The sequence below is a fragment of the Callorhinus ursinus genome, unplaced genomic scaffold (assembly GCF_003265705.2).
Source record: "Callorhinus ursinus isolate GAN/ISIS: 27379988/994484 unplaced genomic scaffold, GSC_fseal_2.0 scaffold32, whole genome shotgun sequence".
NCBI classification, from domain to species: Eukaryota; Metazoa; Chordata; class Mammalia; order Carnivora; family Otariidae; genus Callorhinus; species Callorhinus ursinus.
In genome coordinates this window covers 14,626,035-14,645,213 of record NW_027397094.1, presented here as the reverse complement: position 1 = coordinate 14,645,213, position 19,179 = coordinate 14,626,035, and the positions used below count along the sequence as shown (strand labels likewise).

The window sequence follows — 19,179 nt, the reverse complement described above, 5'->3', positions numbered from 1 at the left end:
TTACCAGAAACAGAGAGTCCTCAGGGGTCATCTGTTGATTTTGCTGCCCTGCATCCATCCACCTTACTCCAAATGTCCCTCTGAAGAGCCACCCCCATACTTTCTCAGGGGGAACCTACAATCCAGCTCTGCATCTGAACGTAGAGCTAAGTCAAGTACTTGCCTTGGTGACTGGGCTCAGGGAACATGGCCCAGTCAGAACCAATCAGACTCGATGAGACTTCCATTGGGGTTTATGGGAAAGCAGTATGCTGTCCTCACTGGACTTAAATGAGAGAAGACATAGGCCTGGGTCTATGATAGGCATCTTCTGACCACCAGAGCAGGGTGTTTCGAGAGTGGTGTCAAAACACAGCAACGGGAATGGGAGAGTGATGGAGAAAGAGAAACCACACCCTTGAAAACATCTACAAGATGTCTGTTACCATGACCCAAAATCTCCACAGTGATGAGGCCTATTAGACTTGGATTCTCTCATGTGCAACAGGAAGGGGGTCTATCTGTGGTATGCACGTGAAAAGGCAGAGCTCGGGAAGGACTGACCCGAGACTCTCCACATGGCTTCGCAGGGGTGCTCAGCACAAAAACATTCAGCAGCCCCCAGCAGACATGCGGAGCCACGGCCTCACCTGGCAGAGAGCGCTCAACTCCTCCGAGGAAATGCCCTGTGGCAAAATCCAAGCAGCTCTGGGAATGGAGGACAGATTACAAAAGAGCTCGAATCTGGGGAGGAAATGCAGGGGAAATGAAAGAAACAAGACTTCGGGGGAATTTAATAAAGAGAGAGCGCTTAGGGGAGAAGAAAAGTTGGAGGGTAGCTCCACAAGAGGCATGGTCTGAGGAGGCGGGGCCTACGGAAACCCTGTAGACATTGTCTCTGATTCTGATTTGCACACCACATTTTTTAGTCTCTTCAGGCTCTGGATACGTGACCTTATGCTAACAGGCCTTCCTGGCAAATGCAATTGAAGTATCTATCAAGGGGGAAAGTGAAGCACATTTGTCCAGGAAAATAAAAATAACAAAGTCTTGTAACTTTACTTTGGGATAAGATAAGGGTCTTATAATTGTTCTAAATTTACTTTAAAAACACTACCGCTTCCAACTGAGGACTGCAGAAAAATGAGACAGCTTTCAAAGCTGTGTTCACACGGAATTAAATACTTGGCCCAAGAAAGCTGCCGTCTTAGACCCCTAAATCCATCGAGCCCCTGTCACAAATTGTCCTGGGGGCTGGGGCCGAGGTGTGGACAGCAAAGCTCCCTCTCCTCTTGGGAGACTTCTGCATGGAGACTTTGCGTGTTTCTTGGCTAGAGAAGAATTTTGTTTTCTGTTTTGACTGGAATGTGGGCACCTGAAGGAGACAGAGGATGAAGGGAAGGAGAACATGCCCGTTTCCCCACAGGAGTGACTCTGGACACAGTACCCTGCTTCAGGGTCGGGGCCCAGGTGGGACGGTGTGGCCTGGGGGGAGCCACCGCCCACAGCGCCCATCAGATCTCCGGAACAGCCGACACCAGCTTCTTCTGCAGCAGTGACACAGGGAGGGAACGCCGTAGAAGGCTGGCATACAACAAAATCCCAGCTGGAGACCAGACTGCAAGGTCTAAGAGGAACTTTCTTTGAGGCCCTTGGGAGGCTCCTCCTTGAATTTCCTGGGCACACCCGTTCAGGGAAACTTGACCTTGGGAAGGAGCACTCAACCACAGGATCTGGAATTGAGGTTCCTGTAACTCCCTTTGTACTCTGCAGGCATGAAGCCTAAGGCATTCCAATCACACCACAAAGGACTCCCATAAATCTTCAAATATACATACAATTCTAACGAAATGTACATGAAAAATGTACTTCCACACTTAAAGCAAGCAACTGAGTCCGTCCACATGGATTATCCTCAAAGAATCTTGAAGCCCAGGGGTGCCTGGGTGGCTCAGTCAGTTGAGCATTCATTTTTGGCTCAGGTCACGATCACAGGGTCATGAGAGTGAGCCCCAGCGGGCTCTGCGCTCAGCAGGGAGTCCGCTTGAGATTCTTTCCCTCTCCCCTTCCCTCCCCCACACCCACACCCCCCTCTGCTGCTCAGACACATGCTTGAGCTTCTCCCAAAATAAATAAATAAATCTTAAAAAAAAAAAAAAGAATCTTGAAGTCCAGAATGAACAATGAATTCAATCCACCACTAGTAAGCTTTACAGCTTGCCCAATGCTGCCATGAATCCAGGTATATTCCAGATACATAAGCTAATTTAATATCAACTTAATTAACAAATTTAGAAAGTTACTCAATACATTCTGAAGGAGGGAAAATAGAACAAATGTTTAGATCACCTATCTACAAAAGAGCTAGCCTTCACTAGTGCAGATGAGAACTAACTATGGTTCTGGTCCCTTCCTCGGGACAAATTTAAGAACGTGTTCTCAAGCTGCATCACCGTCTTAACTGAAGGTAGCACTGTTGTCTGCACAGGATTCCTATTCATATTTACATGTTTATATTCATTTTTGGACCTAGCTACTATGAAAACAGTTCAATTTATTTTTTATTTTTCTACAACATCAGATTTTCTTTCTCGCACACAAAACCCACATGCTTTGACACCTACGAACGGATTAACACATTGACTCTAAACCAGGATCCTCACTTCATTTACAGTCAGAGTAATTTGCATGTCCCCCAGCAACGTGACAGCTCCCAAACCTGAAACCAAATCTCCACTTACCGAGCATGAGAGAGACTGCCATAATTTGACGGCAGATGCTGTAAAGGGCCTTCTCTCTGATTTCCAGACTTTAAGTAGCAGGATCTAATTTCCCCTGGAAAATCAAAATTTCAGCAAAGAATATTAGAAATTATTGGTATCTGATCATTGCAGCTTACACTTTTTTCAAGTTAGAGGGACCTCATTTTAGACTGTTTTAATAATAATCAGTAATCTAGGTCCATTCTTTATATTTTTCCACAGGATGTGTAACTTAACTAAGAAAATCATCTTGACATACCCCTGTAATAATATACTTAGACAAGTTTGCCTCAGTTACCTATTACTTAATTGCTTTTTATCGATTAATTTGCACCATCTCTTAACTCACTTTTATATACATTTGACCCTGGGACAACGTGGAGGTTAAAGGCACCGACCACCCACACAGTTGAAAGTCCACATATAACTTTTGACTCCCCCAAAACTTAACTACTAATAGCCTGCTGGTGACCAAAAGCCTTACCCCTAACATAAAGTCAGTTCACACACAGTTCGAATGTTATGTTTTTTGTTTGTTTGTTTGTTTAAGATTTTATTTATTTATTTGACAGAGAGAGACACAGTGAGAGAGGGAAAGGGGGCAGTGGGAGAGGGAGAAGCAGGCCTCCCACGGAGCAGGGAGCCCGATGCGGGGCTTGATCCCAGAACCCTGGGATCATGACCTGAGCCGAAGGCAGACGCTTAACGACTGAGCCACCCAGGCGCCCCCGAATGTTACATGTTTTACATATTGTTTTCTTATAATAAAGTAAGCCAGAGAAAAGAAAATGTTATTAAGAAAGTCATAAGGAAGAGAAAATACATTTACAATACTGCACTGTATTTATCCAAAAAAATCCCTGTGTACAAGTGGACCCGCACGGTTCAACCCCATGTTGTTCAAGGGTCAACTGTATTCCCTTCAGTTCGCTGTTCTGCGTGTTTTCATCATGTGTCAGTATGATCAGCGTAAGCCATGACTGGAGTTTTTTGTATCCTGTGCAAAAAAAGGCTTATCGGGGTGCGGCTCTGATTGGTGGCACACATGAGACCATCCCCACCTCGGAATCTGCAGATGAGCAGTGGCGGAGCGCGCTGGTAATGAGGAAAACCAAGAGATGGAATTAATTTGCAGAGTTAAATTAGCTTGCTAAAGAGGTTCAGGGTATTGCGGTGTGAAAATCAGTTCACTTTGTAAATGTCAGTGGTCTCCCCGGAGAAGAGGTTTTAGGAACACCTTCTTCAGGTGACACGGGAGCGTAATTAACCCTGCTGGTGACACGGGAGTGTAATTAACCCTGTTGGTGACAAGTAGCTGGAATGGAGACTGAAGGACTGGACCTCAACCTGGAGAGGCTGCCCACGGAGAGATACATTAATAAGGACAAACCGAAGCCCCCCTGGAGGCTTTGATAGAAGGGTTAATGTTGTTCTTTATAATGTAAAAGACTTCTTTGTATTTCTGCAGATGCAAAAGCACTTCAAACCTTAAGCTACTCATCTGTAGATAGGGTAAACATATAATTTATTATCCAAACCAGGATCCTTTTCAGAGTAAAATAACAAACATTAATTGATATAAGGGACTTAAGCCAAAGACCCATCCTCAAAAAACAAGGACCTATGTCCCTTATCTACAGAACTTTGAACTTGCCACTTAAAATTCTTTCTTTTTCTTTCTCCCTTTCTTTCTTCCCTTCCTTCCTTCTCCTTTTTTTCTTTCTTTTTCTATCTTAAATCCTTTTTATAACAAGGCACTAAAATATATATATCAAAGTCAGATTTTCAACTTACATCCAAGAAATATTTACTAGGTGCCAGGCACTGCTTTCCTAAAGTTCACAACTGTGAGGTGGGCAACATCATTAATCAAATTATAAGTCAATAAATAATCAGAAGCTATAACAGTATCAAAGAAGGAAAAAGGACAGGGTGTTCAGAGAGCAAAAAGCATAGGAACCTGATTAAGTCTGGGGAGTCCAGGAAAGGTTTTCCTGAAGAACCGTTTTTAGAATTAAGATATGAAGGATAAATAGCACATTGTGGGCACCAACATATGCTATGTGCAAAGGCCCTGAGGCAGGAGGGGGCACACTCTGCTCTAAGAACATTATATGCGAGCAATCACAGGACTAAGTCTTCCTGTTCCAAAGTCTAGTACTGAGGCTAAGAGACCACGTGGGCGTGAGAAAGCCACCAGCTTTATCCCTTCCTCATTAGCAAAGAGCTCTAAAGACTTACCATGTTCATCAATGAAGACATGCATAGCATCCACAGACATCTCATCTTGCACAGATGTTTCAGGCCCACTGATGACTTGCAAGACAGAACTATCTTGCTGGGAAGTTACTCTGTAGATTATTTGTCTTTGTCTATTGCCCTGGAAACTTAACATATATAAAAGTTTCAAAAACTATTTGCAACTCCTCCATATTCTTAACAAATCATTAAAAGAAGCAGCCACCAAAATGAAGCTGCTTCACACTTCGTACCAACACGAAGCTAAGTAAGTAAGTTATGCTCACAGGGTCGTGATCTTGGCAGGCTCAGTGAGCACGGGGCTGGTGCTAGTGTGGTCTTGACTTTGCAGGTCTGGTTTTCCTTGCTTGGAACTGTGTCCATTAGGCTTTTCACTTTCTTGGATTTCCTCCTTTTTCTCATGGGAGCAGTTATCTGAAAAACATTGCTTTGTGTGTGAACATAATATTAAATAAAGAAATTAATGTGAAAGCACTTGAAAATAAGTTACCAAAACTGAAACAAGAATAGACAGAAAATCTCTATAGCACCTATGAATTCAGAATGTGTTTAAATAAATTTTAATTTTACTAATTATGGAAGTACCTAAATATATTTGAAAAACATAAGCGCATATATGTTGGAGACAAGTTGTTTATTTTTTTTTTAAAGATTTTATTTATTTATTTGAGAGAGAGAGAATGAGAGACAGAGAGCACGAGAGGGAAGAGGGTCAGAGGGAGAAGCAGACTCCCCGCTGAGCAGGGAGCCCGATGCGGGACTCAATCCCGGAACTCCAGGATCATGACCTTTTTTTTGGTATATATGCTTTTTTGTTTTATAAAAGTTAAGTCACAATATAGATATTTAATGATTATGTTAAAGTATAAATATTTAATGAGGTTAGATATTCTTCTACATCATCTAAAAATGGTAGTTATGTAATATTACATTGATACAGCATAATTTACTGAACTAGACCCCTATTGTTGTAAATTATTAAGTTGTTTCAATTCTTCCATACTTTGGATAATTCTTCAAAAAGCATCTCTACCTTCATTTAGGATTATCTTCTTAGAAATTCTAGAAGAGACTGAATATGAAATAGGATCTCTACGAAAATAGAACTCTGACTGACAGTGTACAGCAACCAGCCCAGGAAGCCAATATACTATGTGTAAGTCAGACTTGTAGGAAGTCAGATCATTATTTCTAGCAAAGAGTCCTGGAAGCCAAACAATAACCCCCATAATAACTGGCCCCAAATGGCCAGGACTTGATTAATTACTGAGAGCTTTCCTAATTTTTGTCCCTGCTTCCAACCAGAGATAAGAGTGTGGTTTTTCATAGCCTGGAACCTTAGTATATACCCAAGGCCTGAAGATAATCATAAAGCCCTTTGCGGAAAGGACCTGGGTTGGAAATATAAGAAAACCTTCGAGAGAACTGAGAAATCATGTATCTTACAATCGTGTAAAGGTCAAGCATTATTTCACTACCAAGCAGGGGAAAGATGAGGGCACATTGCCTAGGCTGCTGATATCATTCAACACTGTCATGTTGTTTTAGAAATACACTCTGAAATGGGTTTTTAGATTGCAACACATAACAAGTTATTATGTAGTGATAGAGGAGCAAGAAGATGTTATTACCGATCTCAAAGTCATAAGGCACCACTGAAACAGCATCTAATTTGCCACCTTTCGTTCTTGCCTTCCAAGAACTAAAAGACTTAGTCTTTTTAGACAGAGGTCTAAAAACCTCTGTCCTCTCCTGGAAGAGGCATATAATCCACTCCAGTTCCTCACTCCCTGCTGTATCTGCAGGCCTGTTCCTTTCCACAGAAAACCTTATAGCATCCATATTTCTTTGCACACCCCTAGATTTCCAACTTTATACTGTTTGGATTGAATGTGGTTGGCTGAAAAATTCAAGAAGAGCAGAAACTTAAGCGGACAAATAAAATAAACTTTACGTATGGCCTGAGGGGAAATTTAGAATAACAGGCTGAAATTGATCAAGGAGCAAAACTTTACATATTTTCCTAATTGGATCCTCACAGTAAATCTGTAACATATCGTTTGTTATTCCTGCTTTTCTGAAGAAACTGTGACTCAGATGGATTTAATAAGTTGTCCAACCTCCCCCAGCTGGTACCGTAAAACCAAAATTTGGCCCTGGGCTCAGAGGTGCCAAAACTGGTGCTCCATCCACCATACACACTGCATCCTGGGCAGACACACATGTACGGATCAACACTGTCCGATATGGTAGCCAGCAGCCACGTGGAGCTATTTAAATTTAATAACATTAAAAATTCAGTTGTTCAGCTGCACAATCCCCATTTCAAGTGTTTAACAGCTACCTGTGGCTAATGGCTACTGTACTGGACAAGCAGACATGGGCTATTTCCATCACTGCAGAAAGTTGCATTGGACAGTGCTAATCTAGATGCATGAATATTTATATAAAACAGATGAACCCCCAAATCCTGTATCTGAAAGATTTTTATCTCAAAGTAATCAATGCTTTCTCGTACTGCCTGGGTTGTTAAAATATCTACCTGAATCTTTCCTGTTCTTATCACTCTATATGCAGACTCTTAGATATAGAGACATAGTAAAATGAAGAATACATTCGCCTTACATAAGTTAAATACCCAAGCTTAATGTGTTTTTAAGTAAAGGTGGGCCAAATGGCAAGCACAGCAATCCTTTTGGCAGAACACCGGAAAAGCAAAAGAAACAAGCAAATTGCTGGTCATTGCCAACATGGAGCCAGAGGGGCCCCTGACTGTCCCAGAGAGCGGGGAACATCCACGGGCAAAAGGACAATTCTGGCACTAAGTACTACGCATTCTGGGAGTAGCAGAGAAAGGAAAGGAGCAAAGGAAAGGAGCCTGCACGTGCAAATAAAACGGCCAGTAAGCAAGCCTACCACACAGACACTATTTTATCAGATACACAGGCAGAAATGTACTGAACAATCACAGGAACATGGACACTTAAAGTTAAAAGATTTTGTGAAAACTCTAGTCCAGTAATATCCTTTTGCCAGTGAGGATATGGAGCCCCGAGATATTAAGCAAGTGGAAAAGAAATGAATCTTAACATTCATAAAGGAAATATAGTTTGTAGGAGCATTGGCTCTGGATCGAGACTGCCTGGGATAAAAGCTCAGTTCTGGTACTTCTCCTAGACTTACTAGACTCACTTGGGAAAGTTAGTGAAAATCTCTGAGCTTCATCTGCAAAAGAGAAATAATAGTACCCATAACATAAGGTTCTATGAGGAGTAAATGAGTTAAGATGAAAGTAACTGTATAATTTATTGTTCAAACTGGGAACACCTCTGAGGGTGAAAGGCAGTGCTATTACTAACTATGGTGGCAAAATGGTGTGACTGAGGACCCTCTGGGGCAAAGCACAATGTACAGTCATCCCTGTTGATACACATGAAGTGCTTAGGACAGTGCCTGGCACACATTAGAAGCTGCGTGTTTGTTATCATTATGTTTACAAGTCGGGATAATTAGGGAGTTCTTCATACAAGGATTTCATAATGGAATTCAACAGAAAAGTGGGTTCACCTCACAGAAATGTGCTTTACAATCAGCTTTCCCAGAATGCATCAGTTCCATAAAGGGAGAGAAATCTCCTGTGAGTTCTTGTCACAGTGATAAAATATAATTGCTCATTTCCTTGGAAATAAATATTGTTGCCTCCTAGGGAAGCCAAACATTCACTACTCTGCCTCAAATTTCCTGCTGGAGTAAGCCAATGTTAATAATATATGCTCAACACACAGCTTAGTATTGGCACATCTGGCAATTACCAATAATATTGCCAAAGCAGGGCGCCTGGAGGGCTCAGTTGGTTAAGCGACGGCCTTCGGCTCAGGTCATGATCCTGGAGTCCCGGGATCGAGTCCCGCATCGGGCTCCCTGCTCAGCGGGGAGTCTGCTTCTCCCTCTGACCCTCTTCCCTCACGTGCTCTCTATCTCTCATTCTCTCTCAAATAAATAAATAAAATCTTTAAAAAAAAAAAAATCGCCAAAGCAGCAGTGACCCAATATTTGTAAAACCACATCACAGAAGCTCATTACGATATGGATTGCCTTCTCTGTGTCATCACGACAGAACTGATGTGGACTCGTACCTCCGAGAAGCCCACTGTCTTTGTCCTGCTCTCCTGGGCCATTCCTTTGGCTGGATGCCGCCAGCTTGGAAGTATTGATTGATTCTAAGAGGGAGACAAATTCCAGGAAGTTGGATTCATTTGGTATCTGTCCTTCCTTAGCCTCTAGATCAGATTTGGAAGTTGGCATTGTTTTTTCTTTATCGCTGATCATGTCTGTGGAAGTTTTGCTCAGGAAGACATCCGTCCCACTGTCCACACTGAGAACCCGGGTGTGTCTCTTTTCGTGGCTAGTTTTACAGGATGACGGGTCAAGGTTAGCCTGGCCTTCCTTTCCCCCCCCAGACTCGGGGACCTCGTGAGGTGTGAAGGGGGGCGTTGTGTCAGAGCGGTCTCCCGGGGACGGACTGCCATCCTTTGTGGCATTTCCCCCCTCCCCGGATTCATAGCCAGAACACTGATTGGATGACGCCTCCACCATCAATCTCTCCGGGGTCCTGTCACTTCCGTTGCCTTCGGGACACATAGCGCCTCCTCCCCCGTCCTCGGAGAGCTCAAGGGTGATGACAGGAATTCTTATCTGCTCTGGGCTGGGAGGACTGGCCACCCCCGGGGCAGCCGGCTCGGCGTCCGACTTCAAGCCGGCTCTCTCGGCGCCGATCACCTTCAGGGGGAGCGAGCTTTCCAAGTCCGTCAGGGAGTTCGGGCTGCTGCTCATGGTGATGACGATTTTAATGGGCTCCCGCAGACTCAGCGGGTCTCCAGGTTGCGAAGTGTCAATAAGAGTGACAGCCACCTCACTGTCCGAGCAGTCCACTTCCTGGGTCGGCGGCGGGTCCCCGCGGCCGGAGGCGCCGGGCGCCGGGCGCGCAGCTCTGGCGATCACCGTGCTGCACTGGGGGCCGCTGCTGCTCAGGCTGTCCTCGGCTGGCCGGCTTTGCCACTGTTCCCTTAAGGAGCCCTGGGCATAAACCACAGGTTCCGGACTCCGGACGGAATTCTCACTGCCCCAGGGCTGGAAGGAAACGTCCGTTTCTAGTGGGTCGTACTGAGACAAGGACAGCTGCGGGGACTTCTTCAAGGCCTCCTTCTCCACTAAGCCGCCCTCGGATCTGTGGCGGAGAGGGGGCTGCCCCTGGCCTCCTCTCTCCTTCCCTTTGTCACCGATTCCACGTTCTGCCACAGCTGGCTCCGTGGGTACTGCTGGTGCGGTCCTGGTTTCCGGGCCGGACGCTTTACAAGCAGGGGAGCTTTCCATTTTAACAGCAGGTGAGGTAGAGGACCCTGGTCCTACCGCTTGGTCTTCTGAGAGAATGACACCTGAAATGGACAGCAGGAACTGCATTAGCTCCGGAACTGGATGAGTAACGGCCGCGCAAGATCTCCTAATAACAAGGCTAGGAGGAGCTCCGGCCACCACTGTGATTGGATGCTTATTTTTTAAATATCACCTCCACTGCGAAATTACTCTTAAAATCTCTGCATTTAAAATACTAATTCAGGCTTTTAGATTTTGCTGGTTTGCGGCCTCAGGAGGCGGGGCGGGTTTCAATACCGTGTTTGGGACGCCCTATTGGAAAGGTCCTGGCTCTGCTACTTACTAGCTGCGTTACCTTGGGCAAATTACCTAATCCCTCTAAACCAAGATCCTCAACTGCAGAGCTACTGCAGAGCTACTGACATTTTGGACCGGATAAATCTTTGCTGTGGGGAGCTGTCCCACGCATTGCAAGATGTTTAGCAGCATCCCTAGCCTCTACCTACTTGATACCAGTGGCAACTCTGTCCTCAATCATGACAATGGAAAATGTCTTTGGAAATTATCGAACGTTCCCTAGGGAGAAACCCCCAGTTGAGAACCACTGTTCTAATCTTTAACCTCCTCTCTGTAAAATAGGAATAATTATACCAACTTCTGAATGCTCTCAAGAGGATCTATAAGGAAAGACATGGAAAGCACCAGGCCAAGGGCTTAGCAATGGGCTTGCTGGGGCCTTGACCTGAGGAAAATAATAACCTCACATTTCCGATGTGGTTCATAGATTTTCAAAACATTTCTAAATTGTATCTGCAATAATACATACTTCTGATGCTGGCTGAAAGTGAGCTCTGTCCTTCTCCCAATTTCCCTCAATCTGTTAATGACCCTGCCATTCCCTAAGTCTCTTGAGCTTGAAATCTTGGGGTAATCTTTTGGTTGTTCCTTCTTGCTTAGCCTTATGGTCATTCAATCAATAAATACCCTCAATTTTCGTTCACTTCTATCATAAAGACTGTTCTCTGGGGGCTTACTTACACTCCTCTGCCACCAGGTGCACTTTGTAGAAAGAATTGAGTATAAACTCTGGACATAGCTCTCCTACCTGGAATGCTCTTTTTCTTCACCCACTGAAGACCCCACTCAAGGCTTTTTCCATATCCCTCCTTCAACATGTAACTTCCCCTGATCACCTTAACCAGAAATAAGCTCTCTTCTGAACTCCTTAAGCAATTAATGTCTATGGAACTAAACTTTACTTACCATATACTTTTTAAGCTATAGCTTTATTTATATAAATTATCATCTTAACTGGATCGTACAGAGTTCTAGAAAAACAACCATAGTCCGTACTCATTGAATCCTCCAAAGAAACTAGCCTATTATTTTATCCACACTCAAGAATGTTAGCTGATGATAACAGTGAAGATCATTTTACTTTGTAGCAACCCCTATGCAGGTTTTCCTACTATACAGAGTAGATACCTTTTCATGGAAATAGAAGAACAGAAGGGTCAAAAAACTTGTCCAAGTTTACCACACTACTGATGGAGCTGAGTGTAGAGCCCAGATCCTCTGAGTCTTGATCTGACCCTCACATGGCCTCTCTCTCTCTACCTATGCGTATGCCTCCTTTACTTTGCCATTCAGATCTCAACTTGAATATTGTCTCATCAAAGTGGTTGTCCTTGACTGACCAATATCAAGTGCATTTGTTCAGAATATTGCATGAGAAATCCAAACCCCCAGGCAGGGCCTCAGGTATTGGGTTGGGTCTATAGAACACATTCATAATGCATTTTTATTGCTTCATTACCTCCCACACCACACAATTATGATTGTACAGATTAATAAGCCAATAGGACCATTTCTTGACATAAAGATGAGAGAAAAGAGCACCCCAGGTTTTAAAACAAATAAGGACTTAATGCAAAGACCCTGTGATGGGAACTCGCTTGGCATGTTTGGGGAAGAAGAAAAAAGTCCGTGAAGCTGGAGTAGAAAAAGCAAAGGGAGAATGAGAGCAAGAGAGATCAACAAGGCCGGCAGCGTCCAAAATATAAGCCAAAGTGTGGAGCTTGGATTTTATGCTAAGAATAATGTGAACCTAGCAGGAGTTTTTCAAAGGAGCACATGATCTGAATTAGGTTGTTAAAAATAACCCTGCCTACTGCGTGAGAGGTAGACTGTGGGAAGTATGACAAAACTGTTAGAAGAGAAGGGCGCTACAAGACCTCTTCTTCATAAAGGAAAAAAAAAAAAAAATGGAAGAAGAGACCAGGGAAGAAGCTGTTGCAGTTGATGAATAATGGTGTTTTGGACTAGGGCAGTAGTGGTGGACATGGAGAGAAATAGACAAATTTGAAATATGTTTTGGAGTAAAATTGACAGAACTTGCTGATGAATTAAAGCTAAAGGTAGTGAGGGAAAGACAAACCAAGGAAAACTCCTTGATTTTAAAGTTTTGATAATGGGATTGGTGCTGGGACTATTTATTGATACGGAGAAAACCAGAGGAAGTACAGATTTAGAGACAGCAATGGAGAGATCAAGCGGTGATCCATTTAATATGACTATTAGACATCTTATCCAGGAGGAAATAGGTGTAAGCAGCTGGATGCATGAGACTGAAGTCCAGACAGAGGTCAAAACTGGAGAAACAGGTTTACTCACCATCATCACATAGATGGTACTTAAAGCTAGATATGAGATCGCCAAGGGAGACCTAGTATCTAGAGAAGAGAAAGGGGCCCAAGACCAAGACCAAGGATACTCCAGCCTTTATATGTCAAACAACAGAGGAGGATCAATCAAAGGACACTGAGAGGGAAGCCAATCAGGAAAATGTAAAAAGCCAAGAAAAGAAAACCAAGAGAAGAAAGTTGGTCAACTACAACTTATTGCATATACATAAATAAAGTCATACTGTGGCCTATAAGTGGGTCTTTTGTGAATACATTAGCACATCATACCTCAGTACCTGCTTAACCCTAAGTAAAAATTCAATAATGAATTTCCTACCCGGAAAACCAAGTAAAATAGTTGCCCAAAATGACTTCACCAAGATACTGCTTAGCAATGAAATCCAACCAAATGTAGTCATTTGTTTTCTATCCTTGACACTTCAACTGTAAAAACATACTATATTACTAAAAATATATGTCAAGAAAGACACTATGGCAAAACTATATGATTATGTCACTAGATGCAGAAAAGCCTCTGACAAAATCCAGTACCCTCTCATGACAAAAATATTCAACAAACTGAGATAGAAGAGAATTTTCTCAACCTGATAGAGGCTATTTATGAAATACTTGAAAACTAACATCATATGTAATGGTGAAAGACTGAATGCTTTTCCCATAAGATCAGAAACAGACAATGATATCCACTCTTACAACATTCAATAAACATTGTAATGGAAATTGTACACAGGGCAATTAGTCAAGAAAAAGAAAGAAAAGGCAACTAGATTAGAAAGGGAAAAGCAAAAGATTTCTATTCACAGATGATAATCATTCTGTACATAGAAAATCCTAAGGAATCCACTAAAAAACTTAGAACTAATAAACATTCAGGAAGTTTGTACAATAGAAAATCAATGTGCAAAAATCAATTCTATTTCCATATACTAGCAATAGACAAGCTAAAATGAAATTAAGAATACAATCCCATTTATAACAGCATCTAAAAAAAATAAAATACTTAGGAATAAATTTAACAAGAGTACAAGACTTGTGCACTGAAGACTACAAAACATCATCAAAAGAATTCAAAGATCCAAATAAATGGAAAGACATCCCAAGTTCATGGATTGGAAAACATAATATTGTTAAGATGGCAATTCTCCCCAAATTTTTCTACAGATTTAATACAATCCTTATAATAGCCCAGATTTTTTTTTAAGAAATTGATAGTTCACATGGAAATGTACAAGACCCAGGATAGCTAAAATAAGTTAGAGGACTCACAGTTCCCAATTTCAAAACTTATCACACAGCAACTGCAATCAATATGGTACGATGATGGCATAATGGTAGATATATAAACCAAAAGAACAGAACTGAAAGTCCAACAATAAACCCTTATTGTATGGTCAATTGATTTTCAATAGGATGCCAGGACAAGTTAATGGGGGGGGGGGGAATAGTCTGTTCAATAAATGATCCTAGGACAACTAATAAACATTATGCAAAAGAATTAAGTTGAACCCCGACCCCACATCATTCACAAAAATTAATTCAAAATGGATCATAGACCTGATTATAAGAATTAACACTATAAAACTCTTAGAATAAAACATAGGGATAAATCTTTATGACCTCGCATTCAGCAATGGTTTCTTATATATGACACCAAAAGCCCAAGCAACAACGATAACAAAAAACAATAAAGTGGACTTCATGAAAATTAAAAACTTTTATACTTTAAAGGACCCCAATAAGAAAGTGACAAGACAAACCACAGAGTGGGAGAAAATATTTGCAAATATATCTGATCAGGGACTTGTATCAAAAACATATAAAGAACTGTTACAACTCACCAATAAAAAGACAACGTGATTAAAAACTGGGCAAAATACTTGAACAGACATTTCTCTAAAGATAATGATGATGATGAAACATCAATATCATTAGTCATTAAAAAAGTGACTAATTTCATGCAAATCAAAGTCACAGTGAGATACCATTTCGCACCCACTAGAATGGCTATATTCGAACACATAGTCAGTAACAAGTATCATCAAAGACATGGAGATATTGTGACCTTCATATATTGATGATAGGAATGTAAAATGATGCACCTGCCTTCTAAAACAGTCTGGTAGGTCCTCAAATGGGGAAACAGAGTTACTACATGATCCAGCAATCCCATTCTTAGGTATATATCCAAGAAAATGAAAACACATGTCCACACATAAACTTGCACAATGAATGTTCACTGAAGCATTATTTATAATAGCAAAAAAAAGTGCAAAGAACCCAAAGTTCATCAACTGATGAATAGATAAATAAAACATGGTATAGTCATTTAACGGAATATTATTTGGCAATAAAGTGAAATGAAGCACTGATACAAGCTACAACATATATAAACCTTGAAACCTTGAAAACACTATGCTAATTGAAGGGAGCCAGTCACAAGAGATCACACATTATATGAAATGTCCAGAATGGACAAATCCATAGAGACAGGAAGTACATTAGTAGTTGCCTGGGGCTGGAGAAGACAGGGAGATTGAGGAGTATGGCTAAGCAGTCTGGGGGTTTTTTTCCAGGTAATGAAAATATTCTGAAATTGATTGTGATGACAGATATACAACTCTGTGAATATACTAAAAGTCATTGAATTATATACTTTGAATGGGTGAATTGTATGGCATCTGAATTACATCTCAATAGACCTGTTAAAAAAAGAACACCATTGTGCCTTTTAACAACGAAAAGAACTGAATACTAGGATGGTGTATTATGAGATCGGTCTAAGGAAAAAAAATTGCTCTAGTGCAGTGTTGTTGAAAAAACATTGGACTTAGCAGTCAGTTGTGGGTCTAAATGCCACCTCTACAGTTGACTTGTTATGACTCAGAATGAAATGATATATGCAGAGCCTCTACTGTAATTCCTAGTACAAGGAAGGAAGGAAGGAATTGTTTCAATTGGAATGGTGAAGTCAAAAGCCCAGAACAGACATTGAAAGGATGTAGAGTAATACTGTTAATAGCTTGATCTGGAATAAGTAGTCTAATAGACAAAACAATGTGTGTGTGTGTGTGTGTGTGTGTGTGTGTTATGAAACTTTGTGTGTAACTAATAGCTGAAACCTAACTAAAGTTCATTTTTTTCATAGTAGTAATATAGAAAAAAGAATCTGAATAATCCTTTACACATCATTATCAGGGAAATTAGCTGAGTGATAACAAAAGAAACTTCATTTTAGGTTTTCAGACCCAAGTGCTAATTTCAGCTGTTTTCCTGAAGATAAAATTTTACACTACTTTCAAAACTTAAATAAAGCATACATTTCTCTTTACAGTAGCACTACAAAAAAATAAAAACGCAGAGAAAGGAAGTAGTTAATTCAGGCCTCCAAAAGCTCTTTTCTGAGTCTTCTGAAGGCAATCAAAAGATAATAAAATGAAATCTTTGTGAAAATGGAAAATAAAAATCTGGAGGCTTAAAAGAAAGTTCCCAGAAACAAAATTCGTAACTTGAAGCAGATGCAGTATACGGAATGCAGTATCATTTCCTCTGTCATTTTTCAATGCAAGTACTAAGATAAGAAGTTTGTACATCAATGGTGAATTAATCCTGTTTTCTATCTGCTATTCTGAGCCACATGAAATAAGCACAAACTGGAGAAAGGAAAATGACATAGGATCCAATAAAACATTCAATTTAAAAGTAGACGCAGTGTACAAAATCCGATGAGAAATAATTAAAATTAAGAGTTGAAGAAATGAAGTTGAAATAAAACTATGCAGTCTTAAGTATGGTTCTTATTTTGAATTAATTCACTGGCATTCTGTTTTCCAAAAGTTCTTTTTCACTTCACTGAAGATAATGCTGTGATCAATTATTAAATGGTGATAATAAACACTCTACCTTTGAGATCTTCCACTGTCTCCTGTGCCGGCAACTCCTAAACAAATGGAAGAACAAAAATCAATATGTGACTCAGCTCAGTGCCCATTTCCAGGCAGTCAGCAGACGCGGAGCGGCAAGCTACTCGTTTTCCCAATGGCACGTGGGGAAGAGACTATACAGTGTCCACGCTGCGTAAGCCTCTAATAAAACGGAGAGCAAAAACGAATACAGAATATAGGTAAGTGCAGATATTCAAGCAAGACCACTGTACTGTGATAAAAGGCGTTTGATAATTAAGAAAGTAAAAAGGAGAGAGAAGAATGTGCTACCGTGCACGACCGGAAATAAAGCCCAATAAGGTTCATCTACAGCAAAGGGGTTTATTGACTTGCCAAGAGACAGCTGTGGTTCAATGTGGAGTGGTGCAGTTGATTCCAGGGGAAGACAATGAATGACAGGAGAGGGGAGAAGGAAGTCAAGGTCTGCTGATAGGTTCTTCGGGCCAGGGTGGCAAGCCCAGCAGGGGTAGGCCGGGGCGGTGTGTCCAGCACCTGACTGGGTGTTTATCTCATGGTCCAAGGGCTCCCCTGAGGTCACTTCCACACTCTGAGATGTGGTACACCACCAGCACAAGGGCAGTATCGACAACTAGAATTGCTCCCCTTGCACGTTCCCATTTTAGGCATGATCAACACTACGTGACGAGAACAGCATGAAACAGAAAAACACACACTGACCAGTGGCCCAGATGAGTGATGAGAGTTTATGCTTTGCCCTCTGGAGCTGCAGCGGAGGGGAGGCGTGGAGAGGCTTCGATGAGGCTCTTCCTTTTTGCCATTGTTAATCTGCCTGTTACTGCTAATGCACAGAAGAAACACAACAGCAGTGATATTAGCAAATAGAACTATGACTTTGTATTAGTCCTTAACCAACTCCTTTTCCTAGATTCTATTTTGTAATATTCAAGGTACACAAATTTTGTTCTTAAGGGAGGATAATAAATATTCTTTTAAAATAAGACATGCTTTCTAAGGGAACTATCAGAAATAAGGACAAGAATAGTGACAGTGACACTCAAGAATCACTTTTAATTTTTCAGTCTGTGCAATGTATTACTTCTATAATAACAAACACAAATGTTCTTTTTGAAAACACTCTGGCATGCACGAAGCACTTAGATGACAAGATAAAAACACTGAAGTCAAATATTTGGCTGTGTTAAGCCTAATGCAAATGAATTCCAGAGCATGGTATAAGGTCAAATGAATAGTTAAACCATCTTGATTATCAGTATCAATTTTATGCTTAAGTGTATGCTTCAAGAGAAGAAAAATGTACATATTAGTCTCTGCCTATACTGGTGTGTTTTCATAAACAACTCATAAATGAAAAAAAAATTTAACCAAAACTAAAACATTTAAACTATGAACTGACACATTAATAGACATGTTACCTTGGAATTTTGTGATTAGTTATATGTTCCTTGTTGGCCTCTTTGTCTTTATTTGGCTTTTCTTTCTTTCCGGAGGGCCTCTGCTGAATTACTTCTCCTTTATCAAACATGAGGTGTAGGCGATAACTGACCAGTTTGATTATTGTGAAGAATATAGTCACTGAACTGCAGTAAAAAAATGCAGTGATAGCATTTGGAGGAAAAGCCTAAAGAGGAGAAAAGAAAGAAAAAAATTCATTTGTTTGCAGGACGATCTTTTGTTTTAAATCTGAAAGCATTGTTGGACTATTTATTGAATACAAATTGGGCAAGGTTTCAAATTTTATTGGCTTTACAACTTTTCCTGGTTGTGATACCTGAGGAGAAAGAAAGAGCTGCTATCTTTTTTATCTTAAAAACATCTTTCTTGTTTCTCAGGTTCTGGTACTAGTTGAGTTGATGAGCAACAATTCATTTGCAGGCAGGAACCCCGCAGAACAAAAGGTGTTTTATATTCAGCCTTTCCATGTTCTTCTAATTCTTTTCCAGAACCCGATCTGGCCTTCCTGCATGCCTGCTTGTAGCACATAGGGAAGAAAGGCCTTTGAGATGCCGTTTCCTTCAACAAAGCACAAAACGCCTTGTTGAGAACAGAGGAAAGAAGGAAGGAAAAAGGTTAATGTTACATCTCTTCCCTCCCTCCCTCCTTCCTTCCTTCCCTCCCTCCCTCCCTCCCTCCCTCCTTCCTTCCTTCCTTCCTTCCTTCCTTCCTTCCTTCCTTCCTTCC

At 41.2% G+C, this 19,179-nt stretch overlaps 1 protein-coding gene across 1 annotated transcript in view; it reads right to left on the bottom strand.

Annotated features, from left to right (window-relative positions):
* PCNX2 (pecanex 2) overlaps window positions 1-19,179 on the bottom strand; it is a 313,479-nt gene that overhangs the window by 240,707 nt on the left and 53,593 nt on the right. The window contains exons 2-8 of the mRNA XM_073879043.1: window positions 18,414-18,619; window positions 17,698-17,818; window positions 16,979-17,015; window positions 9,137-10,435; window positions 5,267-5,414; window positions 4,983-5,128; window positions 2,721-2,814 (exon numbers count right to left, since the gene is read on the bottom strand). Of these exons, the coding sequence (XP_073735144.1) occupies window positions 2,721-2,814; window positions 4,983-5,128; window positions 5,267-5,414; window positions 9,137-10,435; window positions 16,979-17,015; window positions 17,698-17,818; window positions 18,414-18,523 (1,955 nt within the window). The 5' untranslated portion in view covers window positions 18,524-18,619. The remainder of the gene's footprint in view (window positions 1-2,720; window positions 2,815-4,982; window positions 5,129-5,266; window positions 5,415-9,136; window positions 10,436-16,978; window positions 17,016-17,697; window positions 17,819-18,413; window positions 18,620-19,179) is intronic.